Here is a 16,678-nt window from a genome sequence, read left to right on the forward strand (position 1 = left end):
ATACTTTTATGTGAACTATATTATTGTTCAGTACAAAGATACTCAACTTATTATCCTGCAGTAATTAAACAAGCCTGTTTGAAGTGGATAAGCAATGGTAATTAGAATGGAAATGAGATAGATGAAAGAATTTTCAGTACTTTCTTCCAATGAATGCAGCTATTGGTTAATTTTCTAGAAATTGCATGACTCCTTATCCGAAATTGGACAATTAAGATAGATTACAGAATGATACCCAGTTATGGGAATTTTCCAGTCAAATTCACTTATTGATATCATTTCAAAGTTCAAAGTAAAATTTATTATCAGAGTACATACATGTCACCACAGACAACCCCGAGATTCTTTTTTATGTCGGCATACTTAGCAAATCTATAGAACGGGAACTGTAAACAAACTCTGCAAGTGCAGATAATAAATAACGAGCATGAAATAGCATTATAAAAGAATCCTGAAATGAGTGTAGTTATCCCATTTTGTTCAAGAGCCTGATGGTTGAGGGGTCGTAACTCATCTTGAACCTGTTGGTGCGAGTCCTGAGACTCCATTACCTTCTACCTGATGGCAGCAGTGAGAAAAGAGCATGGCCTGGGTTTTCTACAGCAACCTTTCATGTAGACGTGTTCAATGGTTGGGAGGGTTTTACCCGTGATTTACTGGGCCGAATCCACTACCTTTTGTAGGATTTTCTGCTCAGAGACATTAGTGTTCGTATACCAGGCCATAATGCAGCCCGTCAGCACACTTTCCACCACACATCTATAGAAGATTGCTGAGGTTTATGATGACATGCCAAATCTCTGCAGACTCATGAGGAAATAGAGGTGCTGCCGTGCTTTTCTCAGGATTATATTTACAGTACAGTATATGATGGGTCCAGAACAATCCTCTGAGGTAGTGACACCCAGGAATTTAAAATTACTGACCCTCTCCACCTCTGATCCTCAGATGATTACTGGCTTATGGACCTCTGGTTTCCCTCTCCTGGTCTACAATCAGTTCCTTGGTCTCATTGACATTGAGTGAGAAGTTGTTATTACACCACTCAGCCAAATTTTCAGTCTCCCTCCTGTATGCTGATCCATCACCACCTCAAGTACAACACACAACAGTGGTGTCATCAGCAAACTAGTATATGGTGTTGGAGCTGTACTTAGTCGCATAGTCACAGGTGTAAAGCGAGTAGTGCAGGGTCTAAGTACACATGCTGATGGGGATTGTGGAGGAGGTGTTTTTGCCAATTGAAACTGAATGTGATTTACAAGTGAGGAAATCCAGGATCCAATTGCATGTGGGGGTATGGAGACCCAAGTCTTGAAACTTAGTGATTAGCTTAGAGGGGATGATGGTGTTAAATGTCAATGAAGATCATCCTGATGTATGCATCTTTGCTGTCCAGATGTTCCAGGGTTGTGTGAAGAGCCAATGAGATGGCATCTGCTGCAGACCTGTTGCTTTGGTAGGCAAATTGGAGCTCATTCAAGTTGCCTCTCAGACAGGAGCTGATATACTTCAACACCAGCATCTCAAAACATTTGATCACTGTGGATGTAAGTGCCACTGGGCGAATGTCATTTAGACATTGGGCACTGGTACCGTTGAAGCCTGCTTGAAATGTTGGGTACCGCACACCTCTGGAGTGAGAGGTTGAAGATACCTGTGAATAGACCGGCCATTTGGTCAGCAGGTCTTCAGTACTCAGCCAAGTACTCTGTCTGGACCAGATGGTTTCCTGGGATTCACTCTCTTGAAGGCATCCTGCACATCACCTTCAGATACTGAGACCGAAGAGGCATTGAGGTGTGCAATAGTTCCTCCCTGTTCTGGTGATCAAAGCTGCATAGAAGGCATTGAGCTCATCTGGAAATGAAGCTCTGCTGTCCCCTGTGTTGTAAGATTTAACTTTGTTCTGGCTTTCAAGCATCACTTGATGTTTCCGGTCTAGTCTGGAATCTCCACTTTGCCCCAGAGATGGCTTTCAGGAGATCATTACTGCTCCTCTCGTTGCATTCTTGATCTCCAGACCTGAATGCCTCTGATCTGGCTCTCAGCTAATTTCGGACATGGCTAAGAAATGATTACAAATGTGTCTTGCCCTAGTCTAAATCATTTTTTCAATCATTTAATGCCATAAAGGTCCGTTTCTAGCACATTTTATATAATGTTGTTTATGATGTCACTGATAGTGTTTTTGTTCTAGTGTTCCTCATTGATTTATTAGTTATGTGGCCGACAGCTGTACTTCAGGTAGGACAGAGCTTTTTTATGAGTGCCATCCACAAGCTTATTTGTACTTTGGACACCTAAACATTGTGAGCAGAAGCAAACAGACTCATTGGCAGGTCTGTAAGATGGGTTTAAGTCAAATATTTATGAAGAGGACAAGGAGGATATGAAGGAAGACACATAGGATGAGTGAAATGGCAAAGAGCTGACAAACAGTGTATAATGTGGGAAAATTCCTTTGCAAAGGGAAAAAATTTTAAATGTATATTCTCTAAATGGTGAGAGATTGCATAGTTCTGAGATACAGAGGGGTTTAGTATCCTTGTGCATAATATACAAAAAGCTACTGTGAAGGTATTGTAATTAGAAACACTAATAAAATGTAATCACTTATTGCCAAGTGGTTATGCAAAAGAAGAGTGATTATGCTTCTATTTCAGCAGTGAGACCATGTTTAAGAAACAATGTAAATACATTGTGAGCAATTCTGAGATGGTTTATTGGAATAATATTTATGGGTAAAAATTTCTCTAAAGGTTGGACAGCTCAGCTGTTTTCATTAAGAATTTAGAAGAGGAAGAGAAATTGATTGAAGCATGCAGTCTTTACACATTTTTCAACTAAGGATAGAATACTGATAAGTAAGGGGTGAAAGGTGATTGTGCTGGACAGCATTATGTTAATATAATCACATGATCATATTAAATGGCAGAGGACCAAGTGGCCAATTCCAATTTTAATTCATATGTTTGTACTTTGGAAAAGAAGACCTCAAAGTTTCATCTGTTTGGTATGAAATGGGAATGTGTCTTGATTTTCTCGCTGGGAAAATATCTTGAAGTGAAGCTATTCTACTGCATTTTTCTGCATGTTTCATCCACCACAATCCCACAAACTTTTGTTTGAATAATTCCCTCTAACACTAGTCATGTACTTGTTGTTTGGATTGTAAAGAACACAACAAGCTTGTTTCATTTTTCTTTTAATTAACAGGTGTTTGAAGTGTTTGGTCCAGTTTGTCATCCGTTCTATGTTCTACGATTCAATTCTGTTGAAGATATTGTTGCAAAGGGGATTGAGCTGAAGGACTTGTTGTATTTCGCTCCCATGGTGAAAGACTTCACACAGTATATTTTCACAGAGCAACTGAAGCAGTAAGTTAATTACCAAACATTTTGCAATTTAGAACTTATTTGGTAAAAGCAGGAAATACCACTGACCCTCCAGTATTGTTTTCCAGTTCATTTTGTATCTTTCTAGGTGTTTGATAATGTCCAGCTGTAATTATTTAAAGGTGAAGAATGCTATTTACCTGACAAAATTGTTTCTACAATATTTATGGGACAAATTGAAAAAAGAAATTAACTTCTTTAAATAAAAAAATGACCCAGATGGTTTACTGACAATTTGAAACTTATGCATGAAATTCCTCTTCCAAATTTATTTAACCTTTGTATGAAGTAACATATGATCCAATGCTAAAAGTTTCCATTGATTTAAAGGTTATCTTCTGACTGACTCTAGATTGAGCATTATTTTGCTTGCAGCATGTTTTGATACATTCTCTCTCAGCAGATTTCCAGACTGATTACTATACGTTGGAAGGCTAATTTTGGGTACCTGAATAAATGTATTGTTGTTGATGAACTTTGAGATTCAAAGTAGATGTTCAGTGAATGCTTCTTTGTTCCATTTAGAGAGATATGAGAACCCACAACAACTACTGTGCTTGTTCTCCCCTTCTCTTACTGCCTCTGAGAAGTTTTCAAGAAGGTTTCTATCTTGAACTACTGAGTTATTGTCAGTACTGTTGAGTTGAAAATTCCAGAGCAAAAGTCACTAGAGATAAATATCCTTAAACTCTTCTTAAGATTATAAGGGCCAGGAGTAAGAATAAGTCATCCATCAATCTGTTTTTGAATGAACACAATGACACTGAATCTAGGGAGCTTCAGGTAGAGAGCTTTAAAGTTCACCAGCCTCTGATTGAAGAGATTTCATCTCATCTTAACCACCCTCATATTTTGAAACTGTGCCCCTGGTCCTGGACGGTCAGGGAAAAAAGCTTTACTATATTTAGCCCGTCAAACACAATTAATTTCGTACATTTTGATGAATTGTTCTCTTATTCTTAAACTGGAGAAGCAGTTTCAGCTCCTTAATCTCTTCTCGTATGGAAATCCCACAGTACTCTGAACCAGTTAAATTAATCTTTGTTACATTCCCAGTAGCCAAGGTACATCCGTTTTTTGGATAAGGAAACCAAAACTGCACATAATACTATAGGCGCAGTCTTGCAATGTCCTTTGCAATTGCAATGTCTTATTTACCCTGTATTCAAATCCTCTCACGATAAAGGACAACATACTATTTACCCTTTGAATCATTTTCTACATATTGCATGTTGGTCTTTAATGACTTGTGGACACAAACACACTGGGGCCCCTTTGAACATTAAAATTACCTAATCAGTCACTGTTTAATGATGGCGACCAGAAATAATTCACTTTTTTTGTTATTTGCCCTAAAATGAAGTGCCTTATGTTTTTCTACATTGTATTATATCTGGTGTATTCTCAATCACTTTCCCCTGTATCCATGAGGCTCCTCTACTTACCCCACCTGGTTTAATAATGTCAGAAAACTTGGAAAAATGATATTTCATCCCCTCAGCATTGTTTATACATATTGTATTAAGCTGGGACTCAAAAATTGTCCCTGTAGTACCCAAACAGGAAAAGCTTGCCAACCTGAAAATAATCTGTTTATTCCCATTCCACTCTTTGCTTTGTGTTCAATAGCCAGGTCTCAGTTGATGTCATGACATCACACCTGTTCCATATGGTCTAATCATATTGAACAACCCACAGTACAGGACCTTACTGAAATCCTTCCAAAAATCCATATCCACTATATCCACAGGTTTCTCTTCTTCACTAGTCATCTCTATAAAGGCCACCAGATGACTAGTTTCAGGTTGTAGAGAGGGTGGGGAGAGGTTTAGATTAGATGGGATGAATATCTCTAATAGCGCGAACCAGTGTTGCACTGTTGATAAGCTGTTGTTAAAGCCATTTGTTTGGTAGATTGAATGAGGGTATTTAAACTAAGACGTTGTGTGTGTGTGTGGGGGAGTGTAGGTTGAAATCGGCATTTGCAAGCTCTGAACTGTCAGAGCTGTTGGAAACATGGAGCAGCTCATGGAGTATCTATCAATGGAGAATGCAGAACCCAGTAACTATTAACGATAGATAACTGTCAGTACGAGGTGCAGTTATTTTCATGTGGGCTTTTTGGACTCATCAAATTCTACTGCTATAGGGACTTGCTTTCTTCTATTTCATTTCTGGCCAGTTCTGTAGATCACCCATCTGCAAAATTGGCTCAGTTTTTTGGCTGTCATTGACAAAACCTAAACTGTTGGACATCTCTGACAGCTCTGCATTTTGTAGCATTGATGTTCCATAAGACAGAGCAGCATGGTAGTGTAGTGGTTAGCACAGCACTTTAAAGTACAGGCGACACGGGTTCAGTTCCTGCTGCTGCTTGTAAGGAGTTGGTACATTCTCCCTGTGACTCTGTGGGTTTTCTCCGGGTGCGCCAGTTTCCTCCCACAGTCCAAAGGCATACCGGTTGGTAGGTTAATTAGTCATTGTAATTTGTCCCATGATTAAGCCAGGGTTAAATCGGGGAACTGCTGGGCTGTGCAGCTTGAAAGGCCATAAGTGCCTACTCTGTGTTTAAAAACCTTCTATAGATGTACTGTGGAGAGCATTCTGAGAGGCTGCATCACTGTCTGGTAGGGTGGGGGGGCACTGCACAGGACTGAAAGAAGCGATTGGAGATGTGCAGTTGGTAGGTATAAAAGTGTTTTTTTGGCACACACAAGCTTAACAGTATTTGGAGTCACTCATGTGAGAGAGGCTCCTGGATCCAACATTACATAATAAAGGTAACAACAGGACAATTTCTATAAAAACAATGCATTCATAATTCTATTGAGTTACACATAATTTTTTAAATACCTAAATCTTCGCACCAGCACACACAACATGCGTGCTAATCATGCATGTACAGACATCTCAGGTGAATGGAGTGCTTGCAGGTTTCCAATCAACCCCAATCTGCAGCTCCAGGAAGACCATTGTTCTGAGCTGCATCTTAAATTTAATCTGCAATCCACATTCAGATCTGAAGACTGGTTGCTATTGAAATTATTATTTGCTATCTTCCATATTTCCAGAATGTATGCTAACGGGGGGGGGGGGGGGGGGGGAGTGGATTAAAGATTATGACAGATTTACATTAAAGTAGAATAGCAAAAGTCAATTGATAGTGCCAGGGCTAAGAGAGACGATATTATGGACAAGACATAATGAGTGATGTGAACATGACAGCTTTTATATGCAGTGAGTGGAATTGATTGGGAGCTCACCGCCCACATGGGTGGTGAAAGGAGAGATGATTACTAATCTGTACTTTTTTCTGGAGCATTGAAGGCTGAGTAGCAACCTGACACAAGTATATAAATTCATGAGAGGCAAAGATAGGGTAGGTGGTCTTTCTTGCAGGGTGAGAATATCTTGTTCTAGAGGGTATGGCTTTAATAATAGAGAAGGAAATTTTAAATGCGAGTCTTAGATTGGTGGTACATGGAACACCTTGTCAGAGGAAGTACTGGAAGTAGTGACATTTAAGAGGTATTTAGACAGGCACAGGAACAAGCAGGGAAGGAGGGATACAGACCATTTGCAGGCAGATACAGGATTAATTCAGACTGTGGTTGGAACAAACATGGTGGGCCTGAGGGTCTGTTCCTGTGCTGTATTGAAGGAATTTGATAGCAACTAGAGGGAAATGGATTTGCTGAAGGTATGTGGACATAGTGGAGGAATGAGACTGACTGGATTACGCTGAGTGATCTGATATGGCCTCAATTGGCTGAAAGCTTCTGTTACATCATGATGATTGCACCACATGAATTAGAAAATGCCTGATTAAATTTCTACAAGTGACCTGGAAATTGTCATTATCAATTTTCACTGGGGAAAGAAAATCTTTCGTTTGCGTAGCACTGAAGTAAACAGTGTTGCATTAGCAAATATCAAGGCCATTACGCTCTTATCTTTAGTACTTGGCTTGGAATACACCCTGGGCCAGAGTGCCATTGTTGACAGCTTCTTGTTCATACATATCAACATAACACTGCATGATTTTTACTGTAAGGAAAATAATCCTGGGTTCTTCAGTTGATCTGCATAACTCCCTGCAGCTCTCTCTCTTTGCACCTTTATTTAAAAAAAACTTTTGCAACCAAGCTCTTGAAAAGAATAGAAGGATAGTTATATAATAGAAAGGTGGGATGGTTGTGCCATACACCGCACTGTATTTGATGAACAACAGCCGTCTGTCCATTCTCTGAGTTGTTACACACCGTTGATCTATGGCTATTCCTTGAAACTCCTTCTCCGAGAACATTGTGGGATCACTTATCAGAAGGACTGCCAAGAAAACACAGGAAGATGAGGAATATTGATGGATTGTGATGATAAGAGTTATCCTACAAAGAAGGCTTGAGAGAAAATGGCTAATATCCTTTGTTTAGAGGAATAAGAAGTGCTGTTTTGAAGCAGACAAGTTTCTGCAGAAACCAACAAGAGAAGTCGAGAAGGGATGTTTCCATGGAGAAAGAATCTTGCACGAGGTGGCAATGGTCTCAGGATAATGAATCGATCAGTTAAGGCTGAAATGAGGAACTACTTCTGTCTTCTGTAAACATGTGCAATACTCCACCCAAAGAGTTGTGATTGCTGTGTCAATAAATCCATGGTCATTGACCCCCACCATTCAGGCCATGCTCTCTTCTCACTACTACCATGGGAAGGAGGTACAGGAGCCTTAGATCCCATACTACCAGGTTCAAGAATAGTTATTGCCTTTCAACTTTCAGGCTCCTGAACTTGTGTGGACAACTTTACTCACCTGGACTCTACAATTCATGTCTTCAGTATTATTTATTTATTTATTGTACAGTAGATTGATTAATTGGGATATATTGGGACCAGTACATTTTGGCCCAATTAAATTGCTGCCCCAATTAACCAAAATTTCATGGATATAGTTAAAACGCTATATAAAAAAAAGAAACTAAGTAACAAATTATTTATTTAAATGAAATACGGAACAAGTTAATATGTTATCAATATTACTTCCACAATATAAAGCTGTATTAGTTCCTAATAGTTATCAATGGAGGAATTCGTCCAGCGTACGGAGTGAACAAAATCTGTGCAGACTTGCGTAGATAATGGACTACCTTCTTACAAAGCTATTGGCAATTACATCCTCTAAATCTTCATTTTTATTGTAACATTCAAGATGACCATTTCATTTTTTCTCCTGGCTCTTTCGAGTATCTCCAAGCCTCAAAGCTTGAAACCACAGTGAGCAAGACAACTCGGAATTGTCTTGCTGTTTATTTCTCACCAACAGTCAGTGACAAAAATCACTGCTTTTTGAACACAATAACATGCTATTTAAAAACTGTATGCTTGAAGCACAGTGACGTCTAACAGCTAAAAATCAGATTCTAGTTAGAACCTGTTCATCAATGATCTCCCGCCCTGATTAAGCCGCATAGTGTCCCAAATAAATTAAGGAAATCCTAACAATTTTCAAAATGAGCTTTTGTTCTTTAAGCGTTGTCCCACATAAGTGCTGCCTGGATTAACCAGAATCCAGTGTATTTGCACAGTTCAACTTCTGCACTTCGGTGGTTTGTCAGTCTTTGTGTGTAGTTTCTCATTAATTGTATTGTATTTCTTTGTTCTAGTGTGAATGCCTGCAAGAAAATGAATCTCAAGGTTGTTTATAGTGACATATGCATACTTTGACACTAAATATCACTTTTATCACCTTGCACTACGAGGGACATTTTTGTTCTAATTTTGTTCTGAATTTAAAAAAAATGTGTAGTCATAAAACACTACAGCTCAATTTTTCCTTGCGAGTGTTGCTCATATGATGCTATGTACCTGTGATGATGTTGCAAGAAGATTTCCATTGCTCCTATTTTATGCATGCTCTTCTGCAACTGAAAATAAACTTGACTTTGACCTTCTGACCTGCGACCCACAGAATGTTGATGGTAGTGGATTGATGATACTAACCTTATTCAACACCCTCTTGTTGAGCTGGCCAATGCACGACACTTTACTGGCTGTTGCTTGCCATTCAAAACCCCTTCCCTAAATGTTTATAAGTCTTGCCGTATGCACACATAAACTTCAGAATTCCAAGGAACTTTATATTTGCATTAAAAATGGTGGTAACAAGGGAGTAGGTAGGATCACTCAAGGAGAAAGGAAGGAATGGAAAGGAATGTCCACCTGGAGGCAGAGGAAGTGGGCAAGGTATTTAGTACATGGCCCAGATGGTGTGCATCTTTGATGAAGGATGGCGCCTTATGAAGCAGTACTCTTGTAGATACTACAGATGGTTGGGAAGGATTTATTAGTGCTGTGTTGGTTTGAGTCCACTACTCTGCAGCTTCTTACCTCCTGTGCTTTTGAATTACTGTATCAGACCGTGATGCAACCAGTCAGGATGCTGAAGGGTGACCTGATACACATATATAAAGTTGCGAGGAGGTTTGGGCAATATAGATGGTCAGAATCTTTTTCTCATTGTGGAAATGTCAATATTAGTGAGTGTGGCTTTGAAGTAGGAAAGGGAAAGTTTTTAGACCACGTCCAGGCAGATAGGATTAGATTGGATTGGCATCATTGCTGGCAGAGACATCGTAGACCAAAGGTCCTCCTGTTGTGCTGCTTTAATGCACTAAAAATAACTGCATTTGTTGGTTGGAACTAAATGGCCACATCGGATAAAGATGACACATTTTTATTCTCATGAATCTTAGATAGATAGATAGATACTTTATTCATCCCCATGGGGAAATTCAACCTTTTTTCCAATGTCCCATACACTTGTTGTAGCAAAACTAATTACATACAATACTTAACTCAGTAAAAATATGATATGCATCTAAATCACTATCTCAAAAAGCATTAATAATAGCTTTAAAAAAAAAAGTTCTTAAGTCCTGGCGGTTGAATTGTAAAGCCTAATGGCATTGGGGAGTATTGACCTCTTCATCCTGTCTGAGGAGCATTGCATCGATAGTAACCTGTCGCTGAAACTGCTTCTCTGTCTCTGGATGGTGCTATGTAGAGGATGTTCAGGGTTTTCCATAATTGACCGTAGCCTACTCAGCGCCCTTCGCTCAGCTACCGATGTTAAACTCTCCATTACTTTGCCCACGACAGAGCCCGCCTTCCTTACCAGCTTATTAAGACGTGAGGCGTCCCTCTTCTTAATGCTTCCTCCCCAACACGCCACCACAAAGAAGAGGGCGCTCTCCACAACTGACCTATAGAACATCTTCAGCATCTCACTACAGACATTGAATGACGCCAACCTTCTAAGGAAGTACAGTCGACTCTGTGCCTTCCTGCACAAGGCATCTGTGTTGGCAGTCCAGTCTAGCTTCTCGTCTAACTGTACTCCCAGATACTTGTAGGTCTTAACCTGCTCCACACATTCTCCATTAATGATCTTGTAAATTAAGAGTATTGCCGAACAATCTACATGTTCTGTTTGATGTTCAAAGTAAATTCTATCATGAATATATGTGCATATATGTCACCATATACAATCCTCAGATTTATTTTCTTGTGGGTATACTTAACAAATCTATAGATTAGTAACTATAATAGAACCAGTGAAAGACTGCCCAACTGGGGCATTCAACTGGAGTGCAGAAGACAACAAACTGAGTAAATGCAAGAAGAAGAAACACAAAATAAATAAATAAACAATACTGAGAACCTGAGATGAAGAGTCCTTGAAAGTGATTCCATTCATTGTGGGAACATTTCAATGATGGAGCTAGTGAAGTTGAGTGAAGTTATCCCCTTTGTTCCATAGCAGGGGTAGTTGAGGGGTAGTAACTGTTCCTAACCCTGGTATATGAGTTCTGACTCTCCTGTACCTTCGATCTGATGGCAACAATGAGAAGAGAACATGTTCTGCTCTCTTCTAGTGATTTCTTTTTCCCACTTCAAATTGTTAACTGAATTTGAATTCTTTTAGCACCATCATGCTATTAAAACTGGGTCTCTGAGTTGCTAATTCAGGCCTTTAAGTTACTTGTCTTTAACAGGTGTGTCACTGCTATAGCCTTACTCCACTTGACAAGGGATCATCTTCCCTATGTAGGCTGCCAGCACTCAAATCTTTGATCTTTCTGCGATTATCACATTTCTTGTTCAAAGTTCAGTTGTGTATGAACCCTATACAATTCAATATTGAGAAGACTCTCTTCAGTTTTTTTCACACTGCAAACATTGGCCACTACATCTCGACTTTAGTTTGAAGCGCCTTTAAAAGGACTTCACCTCTGACAATGCAACTGCTGCTGATGATCAAACCAGACATTTTGAATTCCAGTCTCTAGAGCTGAAATCTTTGTATAGTCAGCTTCAGGCTTCCTTCTCATGTCCCACTCATCAATCTTCATAAAACTCTTTGAAATGTTATGATTTGCACCCCATTGCACACCAAATCCTATTTCATGTACTCCTTCTGTCTAGTTTGACCTAATGTTTGCAATTTCATGTTTTCATTCTTGTGTTTAAGTTTCTTCACATCTTCACTTAACCAAAAAAAAAATCCACAAGCACTGAAGCTAATGAATTAATGGCATGAGATGGGACCATGTGCAGGGCTTACGTTGTCAACAGGAGGAGAGGGAAGTAAGATGCAATGAGATCCAAATGGGTAGATAAATTTTCAATTTACAAACTTTAGTCTTCCTACACAAGTTTGAAACCCTGCAACCTCTCATTAAAATTGTCATCTACAATAAAACTTTTTACTCAACCTTTGTTCTTACTTTCTTTCTCAATTTTGCAATCTTTTATTTTGAATATGCCTCTGTGATGCTGAAGACCACAGATTTATTTTTGAAAGAGATAATAGAAATATTTTATCTACATCAAAGTTGACTATGCCAATAGCTGCCAGAGTATTTGGTGCTGAACCTGCATTTGGAATTATTAATTTTGCATTGAATAAAGGTGCCAGTCATTGAAACCTGCAACCTATTTTCACAGTATCATTAAATTCTTCATGCAGCGAAAGAGGTGACTTTCCTTGCTTGCAATATAGTATAATGCTTTTGATGCCAGTATTTTAATCTGCAATTAAATGTTTGAAGGAATTGAAAGAAAGTTCTATGTACTTATTTTGTTATTGTAGGTGTTTAGTGTGTCCGTCCATAGGACATTTAAATAAAGATACTTTACAGCATTTGAGATTAAATAAAACTATTTGCTTGACCAGCACTAGAGGAAGATTCACTTTCTGTTTTGTCTTAGTCCTGTCAGACTGCATAGAAATGCCTTAAGGAAGTTGTTTTAGTTTGATGAGCTACTCGCACTTGTGATTGAAATCGCTGAGTGTGAATTTTTGTCTGATATGATAAAGGAGACGTTAATTTGGGGTTGTGATTTATTACCTGAAATAGTTGTCCATTATAGTTCCGTTAATGATTCTTTCACCAACTTTTGTTTTTCTTTGCAGTTCCCAGAATTCATGCACGTTTTCCCCTAGTGCTTTAAATTTTCATATATAATTTTAATAGTCTCATAATTCTTCTACTTTGTTCAATATATGTGTAGTACATGGATTGGCCTAGTTCTTCATTTAATTAATGGATTCCCCAAGGCTGTGTTCTCTCAATTTTATTTTCATCCTGCTGTCAAACACTGTCCTATTTCCTCCATCTATCCCATCTATTTGTCTGCATCCACCGGCATTTATTTCTATTCAGTTTACATAAATATATATAAAACACTTTGAAGCAGACTGTCAGAATAGTATCAACCACCCCCCACCCATCAACCCAGAAATGGGTCGTGGTGAATCTTTGGTTCATCCTTTCTATAGTAAATAATATTCTTCCTTGAGTTGGAGATGAGGCTGGTACTCATTACTCTACCAGGGCTTTATAATTGCATGTGGTGTTTTTAATTTTGTACTTCAATCCTTTTGCATTAAAAGCCAATATATCTTGCCTTCCTGATTGCTTCCTGTTCTTGGATGTTAATGAACAATAATTTGTGTGTAAGGATACTTGGGTTCTAAAAGTAGTGATGCTGATTTAACCAAATTGTAATGATGCAACATATAATAATCAAGCTTCCTTTTTATTTTGATAAGTTGTGTCATTTGTCATTGTCATTTGCATTCACATCATTTATAAACAATTACTGTACTCAGAATTGGCAGGGTAGAAAATGGTGTTGGTTAATTTTTTATTGTAAATAGAATAGTCCTTGAGAGATTTAATGAGGTTGTGGAAGTACTTATAATGGCATGGTATAACCAGAATAAAATGTGAACAAAACAATTGGCTCAGAGGTTGTGACGAGAGGTCTGCAGCTCACTTAACCAAAAACAAATGCACAGACACTTAATAGAATGAATTGATGGCATGAGATATGATCATGTGCATGGTGTCAGGCTCTGAAATAAACTGATGTTTTCTAGCTTTTCTAAAATGAATTATACTTTATTTAGATTATAACTGACAAGTGCAGCATTTCATTTCATTCCTAAATGTCTATTAAAGCCATTGTCTTGAACCGCTGCTATCTATGTCATTGCGTTCCCACACTTGTGGAGATTTCTAGTTGAAGCCAATTTGCAAGTGGTGGTCCCAAATTTCAGGATATACAGCTGGCAAGCAATTTACAGTACTGTGCAAAAGCCTTGGGCATTTATGAGACGCCTTGCCTGGTGTCTCAGGGCTGGGCATGTCTGTACCCACGCCACCACCCTGCCCCTGGCACTCCTCTGCCACCTATGCCACACTCCTCCCGTGGTGCTCCACCCTCGCCATTCCCAACTTTGCTCCTGCCAGATTTACAAACTCGTTCTCCACTCCATGCTGACAAATACAGTACTGTGCAAAATTCGTAGCTACCCTTGCTATATATGTGTGCCTAAGACTTTTGCACAGTACTGTACAATGTGTAAGTTTAAAAATGTAAATTAGGCCGCAGTGGCGATGATTCCATCCTTAGAAAACAGTTCCAGGTTGTAAGAGATAGTTGTTGTTGCACCACTCAACCAGAATTTCAATCTCCCTCTTGTGTGTTAGTTGATGCTACTCTGTGCATTAATCTTCAAGATGATTGTGTGAGTTTCTCATACCCTACCAGGCAACTGTGTTCCGTGTCTTTTTATACACTTCTATACCCTGAATGACTTATAACAAACACCTCAAAGTATTGGAAGGGTATGTTCAATGCTATGTACCTAACTCTACAAGTCCATTGGCAAGATAGGTAAACCTGTGTCAGCTTCCTCTCTGTTTGCCGTCCTCAACATTGAGGCCCTAATTACATTCAGTCAGTTCTATGGATTTACCACAGTCGAAGGCATCCAAGCTATCTGGAGGTTGTACGCTGACTTGTACATTTCTAATGGCATCTGGAATTTAATGCCCAAAATATCACAGTTGTGTTTGGTGAAGCAAATTCTTCAGTATTTCCACTCATCTTTCAGCTTGTTTGAAAAGTTCAACATAGTCTTCCTGGATTCCGTTAAATATACTGGGGAAAAAATTTGGTCAGGTAGCTGTGTTTACTGCTTGAGATTTCTGACTTCATTTGCAGAATGTTTAGGATTTGGCAATGGCCTTTCTCCTGTGGTCCACTTTCCTCTCCTCCCCTATCAGATTCTTCCATCTTCAGTCCTTGACCTTTTCTACCAACCTGGCTTCACCTATCATCTTCCAGCTAGTCTCCTTCCCCTCCCACCATTTTTTATTCTACCGTCTTACCCCCTTCTCAGCCCTGATGAGGGGTCTCAGCATGAAACGTCGACTGTTTACTCTTTTCCGTAGGTGCTGCCCAACCTGCTGAGTTCCTCCAGCATTTTGTGTGCATTGCTTTAGATTTCCAGCATCTGTAAACTTGTGTTTGAGTGGCTATCGATGTTTATTTTTGCCAATACTGATGGAAGAACAGAAAGTGGGGCACATACTCATGATTGGAAGTTCTTGGGTTTGTTTATGTGGAAAAATGTGAAAACAAGGTTTAAAAATGAGTTATTTCCGCAGAATGTACAGTAGCCAATGCTGGAGGTGTTCATGTCAGGTAACACGTGCAGGAGAGAAAACTTTGGTTCTTGAGTTTAGTCATTTTCTTCAAAAGTAATGAATGATCATAGTTCTGTTGAAAGGTTATCAACCTGAATGGTTAATTGTCTGTTTAGGGATATTGACTGATTTGAATATTTTCAACATTTTCTTACTTTATTTCTGCAAGTTATAATATGATGGTTTTGTCTTATTTTGCCAATTATTTGATGGCAATGTGCATAATTGTGAGCATTATGAATAAGAACTAAGTGTGGTTACATGAAAGACATTAAGTATTCTGATAATTCAACAATTTACAAATTATCTGAATTACATGTCTGAGTATTCAAATAGACTAAACCAGTGGTCTTTGATATAAATGAGATGATGGGCAGAAAAGTGAATGGTATTGTAATGTATAAACCAGAAAGAGCTAACAGTTAACCAAAGAACTAAAAGATCAGGAAGTAGATCTGAGGTGAGATATTGAGGATGATTGTGGGGCTTGGTGGGATTTTGCATCTGCCCAGATGTTAACCTTTCTCTGTTCACAAAGAAAGGCAATGGATTTAGCAGATTCCATATATGACTATGTACTGGTGTTGAATGTTGAAAATTATGTAGTTTAAACAAATTGCCTGCACTAAGCTAGCCCAACGAGAATGCACATAGGAAATGTCAAAAACACAAGAGATTCTGCAGTAACACACACAACATGTTAGAGGAATTCAGCAGGTCAGGTGGCATTGACAGAAATGAAAGTGTATCCTGAGGAAGGATCTTGGACAAAAGCGTTGGCTGTTTTTTTCATTTACGTATGAAATGTCAAGCTTTGTCTATTCCATTAATGTTTTTTTTTAACTGCCTAGCTCTGTAACATCATAATTGTTATAATTGAATTGAAATTATAGGTTTTCAATTCAGTGCATTGTTTGAGATTGATTGATGAGGAGAATGATTAAAGGAGGTGTTACGTTACTCCTGTTTAAACATACCATGGATTAACAATGAAGAATCATATTCTGGAAGAATTAGAGAATTTTTATTTACAGTAATAAACAAACACGTCTTAAGCCAGCCACGTGCTGGAATATTCTAGCAATCCTGTGCATGCTCAGTGCTCTCTCCAGTCAGATACTGGCACATCATTGCACGTGAGATCACCACATCTTCATTTCCTTAAAAAGAAAAAAAAATTAACAATGTTAATCAAAGCAAATACATAATTCAACAGGTCTCTAT

The 16,678-nt window shown here is 38.7% G+C and overlaps 1 protein-coding gene across 2 annotated transcripts in view; it reads left to right on the forward strand.

Moving 5' to 3' along the window:
- The window catches only part of naf1 (nuclear assembly factor 1 homolog (S. cerevisiae)), a 186,790-nt gene that overhangs the window by 97,199 nt on the left and 72,913 nt on the right, over positions 1–16,678 (forward strand). For both annotated transcript variants that reach the window (XM_073042990.1, XM_073042991.1), the window contains exon 6: positions 3,220–3,380. In XM_073042990.1, coding sequence (XP_072899091.1) covers positions 3,220–3,380 — 161 coding nt within the window. The remainder of the gene's footprint in view (positions 1–3,219; positions 3,381–16,678) is intronic.

The sequence above is a fragment of the Hemitrygon akajei genome, chromosome 4, assembly GCF_048418815.1.
Source record: "Hemitrygon akajei chromosome 4, sHemAka1.3, whole genome shotgun sequence".
Taxonomy (NCBI): Eukaryota; Metazoa; Chordata; class Chondrichthyes; order Myliobatiformes; family Dasyatidae; genus Hemitrygon; species Hemitrygon akajei.